The sequence below is a fragment of the Nyctereutes procyonoides genome, unplaced genomic scaffold, assembly GCF_905146905.1.
Source record: "Nyctereutes procyonoides isolate TBG_1078 unplaced genomic scaffold, NYPRO_anot_genome, whole genome shotgun sequence".
Classification (NCBI taxonomy): Eukaryota; Metazoa; Chordata; class Mammalia; order Carnivora; family Canidae; genus Nyctereutes; species Nyctereutes procyonoides.
The window spans coordinates 60,222,544-60,240,649 of record NW_026575047.1 but is presented as its reverse complement, the minus strand read 5'-3'; the positions used below and the strand labels follow the sequence as shown (position 1 = coordinate 60,240,649).

General features: G+C 43.5%; 1 protein-coding gene across 1 annotated transcript in view; it reads left to right on the top strand.

Annotated features, from left to right (window-relative positions):
- CYFIP1 (cytoplasmic FMR1 interacting protein 1) overlaps positions 1–18,106 on the top strand; it is a 112,479-nt gene that overhangs the window by 82,110 nt on the left and 12,263 nt on the right. Inside the window, exons 24-26 of the mRNA XM_055326849.1 lie at positions 7,949–8,092; positions 10,369–10,459; positions 11,528–11,658. Of these exons, the coding sequence (XP_055182824.1) occupies positions 7,949–8,092; positions 10,369–10,459; positions 11,528–11,658 (366 nt within the window). The remainder of the gene's footprint in view (positions 1–7,948; positions 8,093–10,368; positions 10,460–11,527; positions 11,659–18,106) is intronic.

Below are 18,106 nucleotides of genomic sequence, written 5' to 3'. Positions count from 1 at the left end.
AAACAAGTATAATGTGAGGTCCATTAAGGGGGTGGTCATACAACATTGTCATAAAAAATATGGAAGCAGCCCAACTGACCAGCAAGAATATTCCAATACCTGATTGTCTAGTGGAATGCAGTACAGTTGTTAACAAATAATTACATAGATCTTATGATAGTTGTGGGACCTGTATTTTATGAAGTTAAAAAAAATCAAACTCCAAACAGAATGATCCTAATTACAAAAAGGTACATCCAGAGAAAAGATTATTGGCATACTAAACAGTGGCTGTCTTTGGGAGGGCTGAGTCTGAGAAATGTCTTTCTTTTTTTTTTTTTTATATATTTTATTTATTTATTCATGAGAGACACATAGAGAGAGAGAGAGAGAGAGGCAGAGACACAGGCAGAGGAAGAAGCAGGCTCCATGCACCGGGAGCCCGACGTGGGATTCGATCCCGGGTCTCCAGGATCGCGCCCTGGGCCAAAGGCAGGCGCCAAACCGCTGCGCCACCCAGGGATCCCGAGAAATGTCTTTCTTTTCTGAATTCTGTTTATGATGTGTTTGCATTGTTCTCACTTGGGTTTTAAGTTGCCCTGTCCAATGTTGGTGTGAGTCTCACTCTTCACAGGGCCCAACCTTTGGGCTGTGTAGAGAAATGGGGCCTGGCCCCCTTCCCCAGCACAGACACTAGCCCCTGTGGTCTCAGAGCCGTTAACGCTGAGCCTTTGCACTGCTGATTAATTTTGCTCTGAAGCTCTGAGGGGCTGAGGTTTGAGCAGTATCTTCTCTGTGTTTTTTGCATGTTCTGCTCACAGGTGCAAAAATGTGTCTATTAAAATAATGACATAAAAAAATAAAATAAAATAATGACATAAAAGGACCACTCTTCAGGTCCCTAGTGGTGGCTCTCAGGAGAGTGTCAACATGTCACTCTTCCCTTACAACTAGTCTTTGAAGACACAGGTCCTTGGCTCACCCTCCTCCTCTTCTCCAACTTCTCCAGGCTCATGATGTCATCTCCTTTCAGCTGCCCACTTCTGTCTTAATCACAACATCATAGCATTTTACAAACTGATGTGTCCATTTAAAGTTTTCATCCTGTCAGCCAAGAAAAAATGATAGATGTCTTAGTGGGACAAGCCAGAGGGCTAAGTAGAGGATATATATGGGGAAACCAGAGTTGGCAGAAATAGAAACTTCCTGTGTTTTGCAAGGATATGTGGAATTTCAAGCTGAAATTGCTGCCAACTCTGTGTTCTGCATTTGAGTGGCACCATGTTCTCTGCATGGTGTATGGAAAGGGCATGTCCCTGTGAACAGGTGTGCTCCTAGGATGCTGTGATAGAGCATGGGTTGGGTTTTGGAGAGGTCTTTTTCTAATGAGATCTGGATGCTGAGAAGAAACCAACCTTACTGAGGGCCCTGAGGGCCAAGACTGTGTCACAAGATGGGGGTGGATGAGGGTGAATGGCAGGCAATTTAGGGCCAAGGTGGTTGGGGGGGGTGGTCAGGAAGTGGACACAGAATGATGGCAGGTGGAAAGATGTTACTCTAGTCCCAGCAAGAGGTAGTGTCTTGGACCAAGTAGCGTTGACAGAGATGAAGAGAAGTAGATGGGTTCAATATCCAAAAGGATATTTTGGAAGTGGACTTCACTGGACTTGCTAATGCCCTGAAGATGGAGGATGAGAGAAAAAAAAGACCCAAAGATATTTCCTAAGTTTCTGGCAGTTGGTGAGTAGAGGTGTCAGTTTTTGAAGTCAAGGAGGGCTAGATTTAGGGAGGTTAAAGGGAAGAGGCCTTGATCCCTAGGGCCTGTGTCCTCTCCTCTTCCCAGGTCTGTCCATGCCACATGGCACAGACCTTGCTGTGAATAGGGGAGGATGTTGCCCCACTAAGTGTCTCTTCTGGTCACAGCCAGGCTGGCTTCACAATTTACTCAACTGAGGCAAGGGTTGTGGGAGTTGTGAGAGGGTGCAAGGTATGGGTTGGAGTATCACGTTACCCCACTTGGTTAGGGTCAGGATTTTTGCTGCCGTTTTAAGCCTCGTGATGATGACAAGAAGTGAAGAATGCCAGGCGTCATTGTTCTGTCTGCTGTGTTCTAGGCTTGAGCATAATTTTAAAAAATACTAAGTAATGTGTTTTTCTATAGGTAACAAGTTACAGTCATTGTCTCAGGATTCACTCAGCAACTGTTTCCTATGCATGTGCTGTGACCTGGGCCGTGCCTGGCTTCAGTCAGGGAACATGGTTCTTGATGCAGCAGGATGTGAGGTGCAGGCCCTGCTCCAGAGAGGCCTGAAGTTGTTGGCTGGGTGTTGGGGTGCAGACAGGCACCAAGAGCCAAATATGCCTGGTCTGAACAATGGAGGGCACCCCAGCAGGTTTGGGAGCATGACCAGTGGGGCAGGGAAGGTGGAAAGGAGGCTAAAGCTGTTGAGACACAGGCAGGGACCCCTAGACCCCTGCCCTCTTCCCTCCTTCTGCTTGGCCAAAGATTTCTCACCTGCAGAGAAGTCCCCAGTGGTACCTGCTTCAGATAAGGGAGGTGGGAGATGAAAACACCTGGCTCAGTGCTGCCACTGGGAAGTCCCTCAGGTCAGACAGGTGATGCTTGTGGTGGGACATGAGGCCCAGACAGTTAACAGACTCTGCCTCATACCCACCCCCAAGTGACACCCAGACTCTGTGGACCCCAAGAGAAGCCTGTTGTCATGCTCTGTGAGCTGCTGGTTGAGTGGAACTAGCTTGCCTAATAGCAGGTTCCCTTTTAATCTCAGTGTAATCAAGGCCAGGACACAGGTCAGGAGTTAGGGGACCCCTGACCTACAACACGACACCTTTTAATGCCTCTAACCCATTCTTTCCCAGTTCTTTTAAAATGTGGAACTTTCACTTCTGTCTTCTTTCCTCTCACTAATAGATGGCAGCTTGAACTTGACTGTGGTAGGACCATGCCCTTGGAAAATGGACACAAACTATAATTCTGGCTGGTGTATTAGTGCAGGCTGCCCATCTCCTCCACTCCTCTAAAAAGGCATGAGGTGGACAGTTTCTTTTGGTGGGGTGCAGAGAGAGGGAATCTCAAGCAGACTCTCTGCTGAGCACGAAGCCTGATGCAAGGCTCGATCTCATGACCCAGAGATCATGACCTGACCTGAAATCAAGAGTTGGACACTTAACCAATGAGCCATCCAGGCACCCCAAGGTGGATAATTTTTTAAAGAATTAGAATGTAGAGGCACCTGGGTGGCTCAGTCGGCTCAGATCATGATCTCAGGGTCCTGGGATCGAGCCACATCATTGCAAATGGCAAGATTTCATTTCTCTTTTTATTTAAATTCTAGTTAGTTAACATGCAGTGTAATATTAGTTTCATGTGTACAATGTAGTGACTCAACACTTCCATTCAACCCCCAGTGCTCATTACAAGTGCACTCCTGAATCTCCATCACCTATTTAACCCATCCCCCCACCCACCTCCCCTCCAGTAACTATAAGTTTGTTCTCTTAGTTGAGTGGGTTTTTTTTCCCTTATGTGCATCTGTTTTGTTTCTTAAATTCCAGATATGAGTGAAATCAAATGGTATTTATCTTTCTCTGACTGATATTTTAGCATACTCTCTAGCTCCATCCAAGTCATTGCAAATGGCAAGATTTCATTCTTTTTTTATGGCTGGGTAATATCCATTGTATATATATGCCACTTCTTTACCTGTTCATCAGTCAGTGGACATTTGGGCTCTTTCCATAGTTTGGCTATTGCTGATCATGCTGCCATAAACATAGGGGTGAATGCATCCCTTCGACACAGAATTTTTGTATTGTTTGGGTATACCCAGTACTGCAATTGCTAGGTCCTAGGGTTTTTCTGTTTTTTACTTTTTGAGGAACCTCCACACTGTTTTCCAGAGAGGCTGCATCAGTTTGCATTCCCACTGACAGTGTAAGAGGGTTGCCCCTTCTCCACGTTCTCTCCAACATCTGTTGTTTCCTTTGTTGTTGATTTTAGTCAATTCTGAGAGGTGTTGAGGTGATACCTCATTGTGGTTTTGACTTGTATTTCCCTGATGATAAGTGATGTTGAGCATCTTTTCATGTGTCTGTTGGCCACCTGTATGTTTTCTATGGAAAAACTGTTCATGTCTTCTGTCCATTTTTTAAACTGGATTATTTGATTTTGGGGTGTCAAGTTTTATAAGTTCTTTATATATTTTGGATATCACCTGTTTATCAGATATGTCATTTGCAAATATCTTCTCCTATTCTGAAGGTTGCCTTTTAGTTTTGTTGTTTCCTCATTGTGCAGAAGCTTTTTGTTTTGATGATGTCCCAATAGTTTATTTTTACTTTTGTTTTCCTTGCTTCGGGAGACATATCTAGTAAGAAGTTGCTGCAGCTGAGGTTAGAGGTTTCTACCTGTGTTTTCCTCTGGGATTCTGATGGTTTCCTGTCTCACACTTAGGTTTTTCAGCCATTTTGAATTTATCTCTGTGAATGGTTTAAGACAGTAGTCCAGTTTCATTCTTCTGCTTAATGGCTGTCCAATGTTCCCAACAACATTTGTTGAAGAGACTGGTTTTTTTTTCCCCCCAGTGGAAATTCTTTCCCGTTTTGTCAAAACTGAGTTGACCATAGAGTTGAGAGTCCATTTCTGGGTTCTCTATTCTGCTCCACTCATGTGTGTCTTTTTTTTGTGCCAGCACCATACTGTCTTGATGATCACAGCTTTGTAATAGAGCCTGAAGTCTGGAATTGTGATCCATCCAGCTTTGGTTTTCTTTTTCAAGATCACTTTGGCTATTTGGGGTTTTTTGTGATTCCATATGACCATGTGCATGACAAATATTTCTCTATCCCCTCATTTCAATCTGCAGGTGATTTTAGGTCTAAAATGAGTCTCTGAAGAAATGTGTGGGAAATATCAGAAAGGGAGACAGAACATAAAGACTCCTAACTCTGGGAAACGAACTAGGGGTGGTGGAAGGGGAGGAGGGCGGGGGGTGGGGGTGAATGGGTGATGGGCACTGAGGGGGGCACTTGACGGGATGAGCACTGGGTGTTATTCTGTATGTTGGTAAATTGAACACCAATAAAAAATAAATTTATTATAAATAAAATAAAATGAGTCTCTGGTAAAAAAAAAAGAAAGAATAAAAAATTTAAAATAAAATTAATCTCTTGTAGGTAGCATATAGATGAGTCTTGTGTTTTTTTAATCCATTATGGTAGCATTTGTCTTTTGATTAGAACATTTAGTCCATTTATATTCAGAGTAATTATTGATAGACCTGGGATTACAACGTGAACCAAAGGCAGATGCTCAACTGCTGAGCCACTCAGAGGCTTCATGGCGTGCCATTTCTATGAAGAGATCTGCTGCTAACCTTATGGGTCTTCTGCTTTTAGGATTTTTTCTTTATCACTATATTTTGCGAATTTAACTACAATATGACTTGGTATTGGCCTGCTTTTATTGATTTTGATGCAGCTCCTCTGGTTTTTAAAGCCAAAATTTATGGGGATTACTCCTTCCTGTGTGAGCTTCCTGGTACAAGGGTCTATTTCTCTGCCCTCTTTACAACGTGCATCCCCCTCCTCTCATTGGCAGCTTCCCTCTGCCTTTCTGATCTTCCTAAGATTTCAGATGTCTTCTTCCCTATATTCCATTGTGGAGATTTTTCTGCCAGTCTTCAGATTGCTCTCCATCTTAATAACTTGGAGGTGGATGATATCTTGGAGGTAGGATGGGGGTGAGCTTAGGGTCCTCCTCCTCCACCATCTTCCCAAGCTCCTGAGATTATTAGATTTCATTAATGTTTTTCATGGTTTTCTTTTGAAACACTAGAACATACATCCAGAAGGAGAGGAGCCCCCATGAATCACTATTTGTACATCCAATATAAACAAGTTTTCTGCATACTTAGTTAAATGCCCCAGTGCGGGCAGGCCGGGTGGCTCAGTGGTTTAGCGCCGCCTTCAGCCCAGGGCCTGGTCCTGGAGACCCGGGATCGAGTCCCATGGCGGGCTTCCTGCATGGAGCCTGCTTCTCCCTCTGCCTGTGTCTCTGCCACTCTCTCTCTCTCTCTCTCTCTGTCTCATGAATAAATAAATAAAATCTTTAAAAAAAAGTAAAAATAAAAAAATAAATGCCCCAGTGGTAGAAGACAACCTTATCAGTAGGTAACATTCTAAGGGCTGAATTCCCAGGAATTGCAAGCAGGCCTCCTGAAGATACTCAAGAGCTGAGCATCCAGGCCTGCTATGCTGATTCTTCAGTCACTTTTCTGATGATGTGGTTTTTGGTGTATGTAGAGTAAATATTTAAGACAGTGACAAAGGGGGCAAGGAGAAGATTCAGGGAACCTAAGTGGAGGTGAGGTTGATAACACTTCAAAGTGGTAAAATGTTGATAATTGGATTGTTATAACTTACACAACATATAAGACCTAGAACAACCACTAAAAGATGTGTGAGGAGATTTTTTTTTAAAGATTTTATTTATTTATTCATGAGAGATAGAGAGAGACACAGGCAGAGGGAGAAGTAGGATCCCTGTGGGGAGCCCAACGTGGGACTCAATCCCAGGACCCCGGGATCACGACCTGAGCCAAAGGCAGATGTTCAACTACTGAGCCACCTAGGTGCCCCTTTTTAGATATTCTTGAAACTTGATCAATCATAGTGAAATCTAGAAAATGTTTAAGTGACTCAGAAGAGGTCAGGAAGACTGAAACAGACCCTACTTAGATATCAATAATTACATTATATATAAATCTGCTAAATGTAAGTGGTCTTTATACAGTTAAAATACTGAGGTTTGGCAGAGTGGATTTAAAAAACATGGTACAATAATAAAGGCACTTTATTGTGTCTCTCATGAATAAATAAATAAAATCTTTAAAAAAAAAAGAAAATTAAAAGAGTTGAGATCATACAGAGTGTGTTTTCTGACCACACTGGACTCAAACTAGAAATCAGAAAGAAGAGAAGAAAATCTCCAGAGACTTGGAAATTAAAACATTGCTGTATGATCCATGGGTCAAGATGAAGTCTGAAGGGAAATTTTTTTTTAAAGACACCTAACTAAATGAAATGCAAATATATCAGAATTTATGGGATGCAGCTGACAAGTGCTGATAGGAAAACACACACTGAATGCTTGTTCGGAGTCTTCCTGCTGGGTGCATCCATGTCCTTAGACAAGATTGGAGGTCCCCTCCTATAGGAGGCCACCCTCATTACATTGCCACCTACTCACCTGGTGGGGGCTGCTGTCCACAGCTCCCTGTGTGTCCCTGAGAAGACAGTTCTCACTGCTCCATCAGTGTCTGTCTTCAGATGTCTCCCCCAGGAGACTGGGAGCAGCTCTGAGGAGGCAGCAGTGAAGATGTGTTTATTTCTCATTCCAGGACCTCAAAATGGCTTCTGTAGAACTGGCAGTTTGATAAATCTTTGAAATTTGTCTTATTTTTTCTAGCAAACTTTTTTTTGTACTTGGAATTTTTTTTATTATTATTTTTTTAATTGGAGTTCAGTTTGCCAACATATAGTATAACACCCAGTGCTCATCCTATCAAGTGCCCCCCTCAGTGCCCATCCCCCCCCACCCCCGCCCCCCCACCCCCCCCACCCCCCGCCTACCTCCCCTTCCACTACCCCTTGTTTATTTCCCAGAGTTAGGAATCCTTCATGGTTTGTCTCCCTCTCTAATTTTTCCCACTCATTTTCCCTCCTTTTCCCTATAATCCCTTTCACTAAACTTGCTTGTCATTTCTTTTTGTTGAAGACACAAATACTAGTAAAGGCAGTCTAACAAATTCTCTGGGATTCTCCACCTAAGGACACTGTATATTGAATGCATATTTGGTGCATTGTACGCACCAAATCTTGTATGCATAGTAACCACGTTGAAAACTCTGAAGATTTCATCAGGCACTTAACATTCTTTATCCCCCAGGCTTTGAACTTGGCCTACTCTAGCATATATGGCAGCTACCGGAACTTTGTTGGGCCTCCGCACTTCCAGGTCATCTGTCGGCTGCTCGGCTACCAGGGCATTGCAGTGGTCATGGAGGAGCTGCTGAAGGTTGTGAAGAGCCTGGTATGTTTCCCTCAGTGTGCTTCCTTTACGTGGTCTAGGGTTCTCTACTCAATTCAAATGTGGGAGGGAAATAAAATATTCAGGCACTCCACTGAGCAATTCTGGGATATGAACTGAGTGTTGTACAATTCACTCTATTCTAACACTATGTACCTGGAGATATCACCAGATCCCACAGTTTAAGGGCTCTGACCCACAAGGCTTCCCCACACCCACCCTCCCACTCAATATCAAGTGTAATTTGTCACTTGTACCTCTGACCCACTGGCTATAAATACATGGGTCGAGGTCCTGAAGAAAAGAGCTTCTGTTCTCGTGCTCTTTGGGGCATGAGACAGTGACCTATGGAACTGTTCTGGTTCCCCAAACCCCACCCTATTAGGTTTTTAATACATAGGCAGGATTGATTAAATCATTGGTCTTTGGTGACTAAATGAACCTCAGCCCCTTCCCTATCCCCAGCAGTCTGGGGGTGGGACTGAATGTCCCAAATCTAACCATGGGGTTGGTTCTCCTGGCCACCAGCCCCTATTGGTGAGTGCTTTCCAAAAGTCACCTCATTAACAAGAGACACCTTTAAGGTCTCTTTGGATAATTTGAAAGGTTTTAGGCTTTCTGTGCCAGGAACAGAAATAAGACCAAATATATTGTACAGCCTTGAATTCACTGGGGTGGAAAAGCCTGGTCCCTGTTATTTTACCTATTCAGAGACAAGTACCAAAATACAGCTTGCTTTATAAGAAAATGTGGCCTTTATATGCAGACATAGTCTTCCCCACCTCCTTTTATAAAGGACCACTGCTATTGCTTGTTGCTCAAGAGAGACATGAAGCCATTTGGGAGAGACCGTGTTTCAGCTGGCAAGCATCTGGGAGGGGACAGTTGTACAAACACTCCTGTTTCTGTTTGTGAAATAAGAGGTTTCTTAAAACACAGATCTCCAAGAAACACTTACACTGAGGGAAACAGAGAAGAGTGTGTTGTCCATGAGGAGTTCTGAGCTGTCTCTGGCAGGGCTGCAGCAAGGGGCAGATGGGCTCCACTGAGAGGCAGTGGTCCTACTGTTGTTCAGAGATTCCTGTTACCCAGGGATGGCTGGTCCCCCTGCAGGGCTGATGGGGTGTGCCCCTTTTCTGAGTACCAGGGGTTAAACTGTGAATAAAGGATTCATACATTCATCTGTGTAACTTCAGATTGAGGTCAGAAGTTAATGTGCCGAAGTCTTTTAGTTAATTAACTCCTTTTGGAAAAAGAAAGTGAGAAAATGGTATTTGTACGCTATCATAGATTTAGTTTTCTGTGTTATTTCTGTTAACTAAGAAAGAACTTCATAAAATCTTAATCTTTAATCTGTTTCCATTATTTTCACCATTTTTTTTAAAAAAAGTTTTGAGAGAATGCATGAACAGGGGGAGGGACAGAGGGAGAGGGAGAAGAAGACTCCGCACAGAACAGGGAGCCTGATGCGGGGCTCTATCCCAGGACCCCAAGATCATGACCTGAGCCAAAGGCAGACGCTTCACTGAGCCATGTAGACACCCCGATTTTAATCATCTTTCTGTGACTGTGCCCATTTCTTTAGGATTCTTTATTGCCAAATATAGACTTTTAGGGCATTTCTATACTTGAAGCTGAATTTATGGCCACAATAATTAAAGTGGCAATCCATCAAGGAGATGGTATGATCATTAACAATGCAAAGCAAAATCTGACAGAATTCTAAGAAGTTGACAAATTATACAACCTTTTTGGATCAAAAATCAATTAGGATATATAAAAGTTGGATCTTTTGACACAGCCATGACTGCATAACCCACTCAGTCTCTGCTAGAACCCCAGCTATAGCCTTTGCCCCAAAATACATAACTTGGAAGGTGTTCGGCACATGCCGAGCCCAGTGTTGGAGCCTCATCAAGTCCATACGAGGAATACAGAAACCACCCCTTGCGGATGTTGTTTCCCAGAGCCTCTGTGTTGGCCAAAGTTGGATGCAACTAGAGCAGGTCTCACCGTCCTACTGTCACACTTGAGATCACTTGCCTCCTGAAAGGGGATTGTGTTTGAGAACGTAAATTTGGTTAGTCCTATAAAGTCACCCTACCCTGGTAGACATTTTATTTCTGTGGATCGGATTTCCTTTCCCTGTGGAAGTGACTCTCAGTCCTGCTCGTTGCCATGTATTTTACTAACAGACTCCTTTTTAGAAGCCCCATACACCACTCACAACCTCTGGGGTGGTGGCGGCCAGTGGTTAATGCAGCCTGTCTCTCCTGCAGCTACAAGGCACAATCCTGCAGTACGTGAAGACACTGATGGAGGTGATGCCTAAGATCTGCCGCCTGCCTCGGCATGAGTATGGCTCCCCTGGTGAGTGTGGCCCCTCCCTGGGGGTGAAGCATGGAGGAGACAGCATAAGTGTTCAAACTACAGTGCATCAAACAATTCAGACTTTACTGAAAAGGATAGGATCTGCTTTCCCTGGGTGGGAGGATGCAGGGCACCTAATCAGAGTCTGATTGTTTCCGGTAGAATGAACAAACCGCCTTTCAACTGGGAGCAAGTGTGTGGGAAGTGTGCTGGTGGCAGGGAGGTAGTACCCATTAGTCACCGATGGGTGATGGGGCTCTGACATTGTGAGGCCCTGTCTGTTGTACAGCACTGGGACCTTGAAGATCACCAACTGGGGAGAGGCAGGGCGCTGAGCTGCCAGGTCCAACTGCCCTGGGGATCCTTGCCAAATGGCAGTTGGGACCTGACATGTTGGGATGAGGAATTTGAAACCTGTTATTTCTCTAACTTTGTTCTTCTTAGAGTTATTTTGGCTATTCTAGGTCTTCTGCATGACCAAATAAATTCTAGTGTCAGCTTGTGGATTTTTGGCTGGGTTAGCATTTGAATGTATAGATTAAATATTGACCTTCTTTCCAATTCATAGGCCTGGTCTTTTGTGCCTTTTCACAATGTGCAGGATCTCCAGGACAGTGATTAAAATGTGTTGTCTTGCTCTGGAGCTCAGGGAAAAAGTATGTAGGTTTTACCACTGAGAATGACATTAGCTGCAGGTTCTTTGTAGATGTGCAGATTAAGTATGTTCCCTTCTATACCTATGAAGGGATGCTGAATTTTCTCAAACCCATTTCTGTTTCTGCTGGAGATGATGGTGTGGTGTTTCTGCTTTATTCTTGCAATGTGACACCTCCTCAGAAGATACAGGGTTGAGAGAGAAGCTTTGGAGCTGAGGCCCAAGGCCCAGGTGATGCACAGACTACTGTTGCAAGAAAGAGGTTGGGTTTGGGGGACATGTGACTATCTCCGTAGCAGGCACAACGGCAGCATCAGAGGATGTTTCCTGGCCAGCACAAGTGCCCCCAGCCACAGACCCCAGGCTGTGCCCCCACCCTCCCCAGTCTCCCCATTCGCTCTCTGTTACCATAGGTATCCTAGAGTTCTTCCACCACCAGTTGAAGGACATTGTTGAGTATGCGGAGCTGAAGACAGTGTGCTTCCAGAACCTGCGGGAAGTGGGCAATGCCGTCCTCTTCTGCTTGCTCATTGAGCAGAGCCTGGTGAGTGCCCAGCCCATACAAGCCCCAGGCCATGGATTCCCCATAGGTGACAGGAAAAGGTATTTTTTAGAGGTCTGATTTAATGGGGGTAAAGGTAGTAGGTATTATAAAGCACCAGTGTGTGTGTGTGTGTGTGTGTGTGTGTGTGTGTGTGTGTGTGTGAGAGAGAGAGAGAGAGAGAGAGAGAGAGAGACTGCATACAATTTGAATTTGTCTCGTGTACCTGAAAAACAGAACAATGTAGTTCATCATTTAAGAATGTTTTACTATGTGAGTGCTGTGGAATGTTTTATTATGTTGTTTTTAGTACATCTAAACAAACATGTGACATATATGTAAGGTATAAAGCTCTGCTGCCCGGGAGAGCTGTTTGCATGATGGAAAGTTCTGTATCTGAGACTGTTGAGCACTTACAGTGTCGCTCAGTGTAACTGAAAAACTGATTCTTAAAGTTTGTAGAATTTTAATTATGTTATGTTTAAAAATCTACAATGTCCCATGACTATTGCAGTGGACAGCATAATAAAGCAGATGCCAGAAGTTTAGCAATACTGAGAAATTGCACCAGGGGACACCTGTTCTCTCCACTGATTGGCTCCTTGTGGTATCATTGAGCTGTTCCTCAGTCCCCTCACAAAAACTGACTGGAATTGGAAAACCTAGTAACTGTAACAGAATCTCTTGTGGCCTTACTCAGGTTTTCTCTCTGTGACTAAAGAGGTGGGCAGCTTCATTTGTTGCTTGCTCTTCCTATTCTGTTAAATCCTCCACTGTGTCTTGTGCCCATTCTTCTACAGCTTATTTATGGAAGTTCTTTGTATATCTTTTGTGTGTTACACATATTACATAGACTTCTCCCTGTTTGTGGTTTGTCTTTTCACTCAGTGGTGACTTTATACACACACACACACACACACACACACACTGATATTCTTTTTTGTTGTTGTTATTTATGATAGTCACACAGAGAGAGAGAGAGAGAGAGAGAGAGAGAGAGGCAGAGACACAGGCAGAGGGAGAAGCAGGCTCCATGCACCGGGAGCCTGACGTGGGATTTGATCCTGGGTCTCCAGGATTGCGCCCTGGGCCAAAGGCAGGCGCCAAACCGCTGCGCCACCCAGGGATCCTATAAACTGATATTCTTGAGTGTAGTCTCTTTTTTGGTATAGTCAGCACTTTTTGTATGTTTTTAAAGAAGTTCCTTTCTACCTAAGACTTATAAAGATTTATATTTTCATCTGAAGGTTTTAAGTGTTGCTTTTTACATTTAAGTTCATAATTCTTCTGGAAATTTTTTTTTTTTTTTTTTGTCTGTGATGTGGGAGTAGATGTTTCTTTTTTTCTACACGGGGTTAATCAGTTGTCCCTCCTCCAGTGGCTGAAGGACCCCTCCTTTCCTTGATAATCTGTAGTGTCACCCTGTTATCTGCCAGCTTTCTGTGGATTCACTGGTCAATATCCAGGCTTTCTGCCATGACCCATTGGTCATATGTCTATCTATGGCATAACTACACATTGTCTTATTCATTATACCTCTAACTTAAATCTTGCTACCTTGCAGGACATGTTCCCTTACCATATTCTTCTTCGAGGGTTTGTTGCCTCTTCATATATCTTTGCTCTGCTCTGAAAATATCAGCTTGCCAAATATATTGAAAAAGCATACTGACATTTCAGTGTTAATTGGTTGCAGCTCTAGGCGTATTTGGGGAGATCTTTTGCTATGTTGTTTCTTAAAGCAGTCTCTTGTCTTCAGGACCCTGGGAGCTTGGCAGGGGCAGGATCATGTCTTGCAGTGAATGGGACCATGGTACCCATATGCACTTCAGGACATAGCATTCAGACTGCCATGCCTCTAGGGGCTGAGCCACTGGATTGACCTCCTTCACCCAGTTAAAAAAAAAAAATATATATATATTATATATATATATATATATATATATATATATTATATATATATATATATTTAAATAAATAAATGTGTGTAGTCAGATAGTCCAAGGTTAGATGTGGATACATCTGGGAGCTGATGGCCTCCTATCAGGGTGCGTCTTCTGACTTTCCCCTCTGTTGCTGTGTTCCTGAATAGACTCTTTCCATGTGGTGACAAAAAAAGGAACCATAGGCCATCTGAAAGTCAGCATGGACTCTGAGTGCCACCCTTTCACACAGCAGGAGTGACAGCATGAGGTGGAGGACCCACCAGAGTCACCAAGTTGGCTGGGCAGTTCTGCAAAGAGCAGGCAGGCTGGCCTTGGAGGCAGCAAGCAGCTGACATCCAGGGCAGCCTTGCTCCAAGAACATGTTAGGAAAAACTGAATCTTCTACTGGAATATCTGTGAATTTTTTTTTTAAAGATTTATTTATTTTAGAGAGAGGGAGTGCGTGCGACTAGGGGGAGGAGCAGAGAGAGAGAGAAGCAGACTCCCTGCTGAGTGGAGCCTGACACAGGGCTCAATCCCATGACCCTGAGATCATGATCTAAGTCAAAATCAAGAGTTAGAAAAAAAAAAAAATCAAGAGTTAGATGCTTAACCAACTGAACCACCCATGCACCCCAATATTTGTGAATTTTTAACAACCAAATAAGTTAGGAAGAATTACTTAATTTCTTTTTTTAGGATTTTATTTATTTAGAGACCAATAGAGCACAAGTGGGGTGGAGGGAGGAACAGAGGGAGAGAGAGAAGCAGACTCCCCGCTGAGCAGGGAGCCCCACATGGGGCTGGATCCCCAGACCCCAGGATTATGACCTGAGCTGAAGGCAGACACTTAACTGACTAAGCCACCCAGGTGCCCTAGAAAGAATGACTTAAAATCATAATCTCTTACCATGAATTTTAAATATTTAATATAGGAAGATTCCCTTCATGTGTGATTTTGCCTGAACACCAACATAAAGTGCATTCTTGTCTACATGTGTCTAAGTCTAAAGGTGCCATTAATCTCTGGCTTTGGGTTATGGCAGGGAGCCCCAGTTTTACTGAGGGAAGACTGCCTTAATGGAATTGACTTAGTGGCAGGGAACCATTAGGCTGGTTTTTCCTCTGGGCTACCTGTGCTTTAAGGAAATAAGATAAACTATCAAAAGCTTTTCTTCCTTACAAAAAAGAAGATATCAAAGAGGCCTTGTATAGACATAAAGAATTATAGAACCATAGGGGTTTGATACTGGAAGGGCAGAACTCCTCTCTTGTCAGTTCAAAGGAACAGACTAAACCCACCATCAGGGCAACAATTGGACACGCATTGACTTTTGGATGGAGTGTGATGCTGTATTAGAAACTTAGGAAAAGAGGGATCCCTGGGTGTTTCAGTGGTTGAGCAGCTGCCTTCGGCCCAGGGCATGATCCCGGAGTTCCAGGATCGAGTCCCACATCAGGCTCCCTACATGGAGCCTGCTTCTCCCTCTGCCTGTGTCTGCCTCTCTCTCTCTGTCACTCATGAATAAATAAATAAAATATTAAAAAAAGAAAGAAAGAAACTTAGGAAAAGAGAAATCTGAAACCAAGGTGATCTTTGCTGCCTAGATTTTTAAATTATGCCTGTTGTGCATATCTCTCACGACAAGGAAATCCCTTGTTACAGTTGTTCAGCACTCTTAAACCTCACTACAATCCATTGGGGATTGGTGCCTCAATAGTGGAGGGATCCTGTAGGCCTCAGGGGCCTGGTGAGTGCTGGGTCTCTAGTGCCCAGTTGACACAGATCCTCCTTGTCTCCTCCCTTCTGAGATCAGGCTTGTGTCTTAAGTATATACTCTTGTGCTTAGCTCCTGCAAGCACAGTACTGGGCACCCAGGAAAAAATGTTATAAATAGTTGTCAGTTGATTTGAAAACAGACTTTGGCTTATGAGCATATGAATATTTCTGAAACAATGAAAAAAAAGAGCACCTACATCTTAGTCGAATACAACAGATGCCGGGACCCCTTGCCTGGGACATACTGAGCACCATGCATGGCTGTCTTGTGGACACAGTGGCCCTGCCCTGCAGGGATGTGTGTCACCGCCCCTCCTCACCCCTTCTGCTCATTATCACCCCTTTGCTTCTCCCTTCTCTGGATTCCCTTGTTAGTGCACTTGTGCAAGTGCTGAAAAGCCACACTTTCTCTGTTGGGCAGGTCTACTCCCAGGTCTGGCCCGAGATTGGAATTTGGTGGTGTTGCTTTTGTCCTTCTGGAAGTTGGAGGTGGTATTTCCCATAGTTTCACCAAGTGAAATTCTCCAAGGTGGAAGATGGCATGGCTGTTCTACTCTGTCTCAGATGGTTATGCCCAAATCCCATCAAACTCAGGGACAGGTTTAAAGACTCCAGACACTGATCTCTTCTTGATGCTTATTTTGGTCTCTCTGATGAAAGTGTAAAAAAATACATTTCAATATTTGAGTAGGTTCCCACTATTATATGTACACAGACTCACACATACATACACACACTCTGAAATACTACTCAGCCATCAAAAACCATGAAATCTTGCCATTTGCAACAACATGGATGGAACTGAGGGTATTAATGCTAAGCCATGTCAGTCAGAGAAAAATAAATATCAGATTGTTTCACTCGTGGAATTTAAGAAAAAACAGATGAACAGAGGGGAAGGGAGGAAAAATGAACAGAAAAGGAGACAAACCATAAGACACTTAACTTTAGGAAACAAATAGGGTTGCTGAGGGGAAGTGGGTGGGGAAATAATGGGATAACTGGGTGATGGGGATTAAGGAGGGCACTTGATGTAATGAGTACTGAGTGTTACATGCAAATAATGAATCACTACGTTCTACTCCTGAAACTAATAATACACTATATGTTAAGTAAATTGGATTTAAATTAAAAATTTTTTAAACCCCAAAGAACCTAGCCTGGAAAGTTTGATTATGTAGGTTTTTTTTTTGGGGGGGGGGGGTGTTATTTGTTTTTAGTTTATGCATGTGTGTATTTAATAAACTTTTAATTTTAGAATAATGTTAATTGCTCATTTGCTTTAAATGCTGGATTTATAGCTATCCTCAATTTTTCTAGTTTGGTTTGGGAGCAAAAATTTGCTTTGATAATAGCACCTGGAAGCAGCACAACTGGATGAGCCACCCCTCTTGAGTGGTTTTGCTGGCCTGCAGGCTCCTTTACTGCTTGCAGAGCTCTGTTTCTGTGTGACTCTGCCCTTAGCATTCCTACGTGGCAGCTGTCATCCCTTAACCAAGTCTACCATCTGCCATCCATTGGCCTGACCACTTTCTTGCAGTCAGCCACCTTCCAGCTGCCCCCTTACACTCTTTAGGTTCAGGCCGGCCGTTTACTACTCACCGTGTTACTTTTTTCACTCAATAGTAAGTAGGTCTGGAGATCATTCTACATTAGGAAATGGTGACATTTCTTATCCTTTTTGTAGCTGCAATAGTATTCCATTGACATCGCCCTCTTTTATGTGTTTACGTAGCACAGGATCATCTGATCCTGTCCCTTTTTTAATCTTGTTTCTCTCTCCTTCCCCAACGTCTTCACCTCGAATAGAAAGCCGAGGGGAACGGGTCCTGTGTACACTAGCCCAGAGGAGGTTTCATATATTCATATACATATATTCTGCATGAGAAGCTCATGCTTTGCTGCTGGCCTAGGAATGGAAGACAGAGTATGGAGGGGTCAGTCTGCTTCTGGAGTGTCCTAGTAGAACAGGTGCACTAGATTTATGTTAGTTGATAATAGGACACTCGATAAGTACAAAGTGTCTTCTCTTTCTCTTGGTCTTAGCTTAACAGTCAGTGCCACCATCTGGGGAGATTCTCAGAAGGGAAAATATCACCAATTGATCTATATCTTAACTTTCTGAAAACAGTTTCTTTTAGCAATTTGTATTATTACTGTGGAATTACAAGATTTCAAGATTAGCATAGTGTAGGAGGCCTGAGAGAGAGCTTATTCACATCTTCTGGTGAGCACACCAATCTTTAGGGCCCTTCTCTATTGTTTCAGAGCCCTTAGAATCTGGAAAAATGCCTTGTTCTTTGGGTTTATGGTAAGTTTTTAGGAGTTCTGCAACCCCTTGATGTTGGAGGGTAAACTTTCCCTCTATACTGCAATATTCTGGAGAGTGGATCTTCTGTAGGGTTTTTATTACCTCTTTATTTTTTTGTTTTTTTTAAGATTTTATTTATTTACTAATGAGAGATAGAGAGAGAGAGAGAGGCAGAGACACAGGCAGAGGGAGAAGCAGGCTCCATGCAGAGAGCCCGATGTGGGACTCAGTCCCAGGTCTCGAGGATCAGGCCCTGGGCTGAAGGTGGCGCTAAACTGCTGAGCCACCGGGGCTGCCCCTATTACCTCTTTAGAGGTGTTACGATCCAAAAGCAATATTCAGTGCTGGTTTTTACTCATGTCTAGATTTAAATTAATTAAAAGTAAATACAAATTAAAGATCAGTTCTTCAGGTGTACTACCCACATGTAGCTGG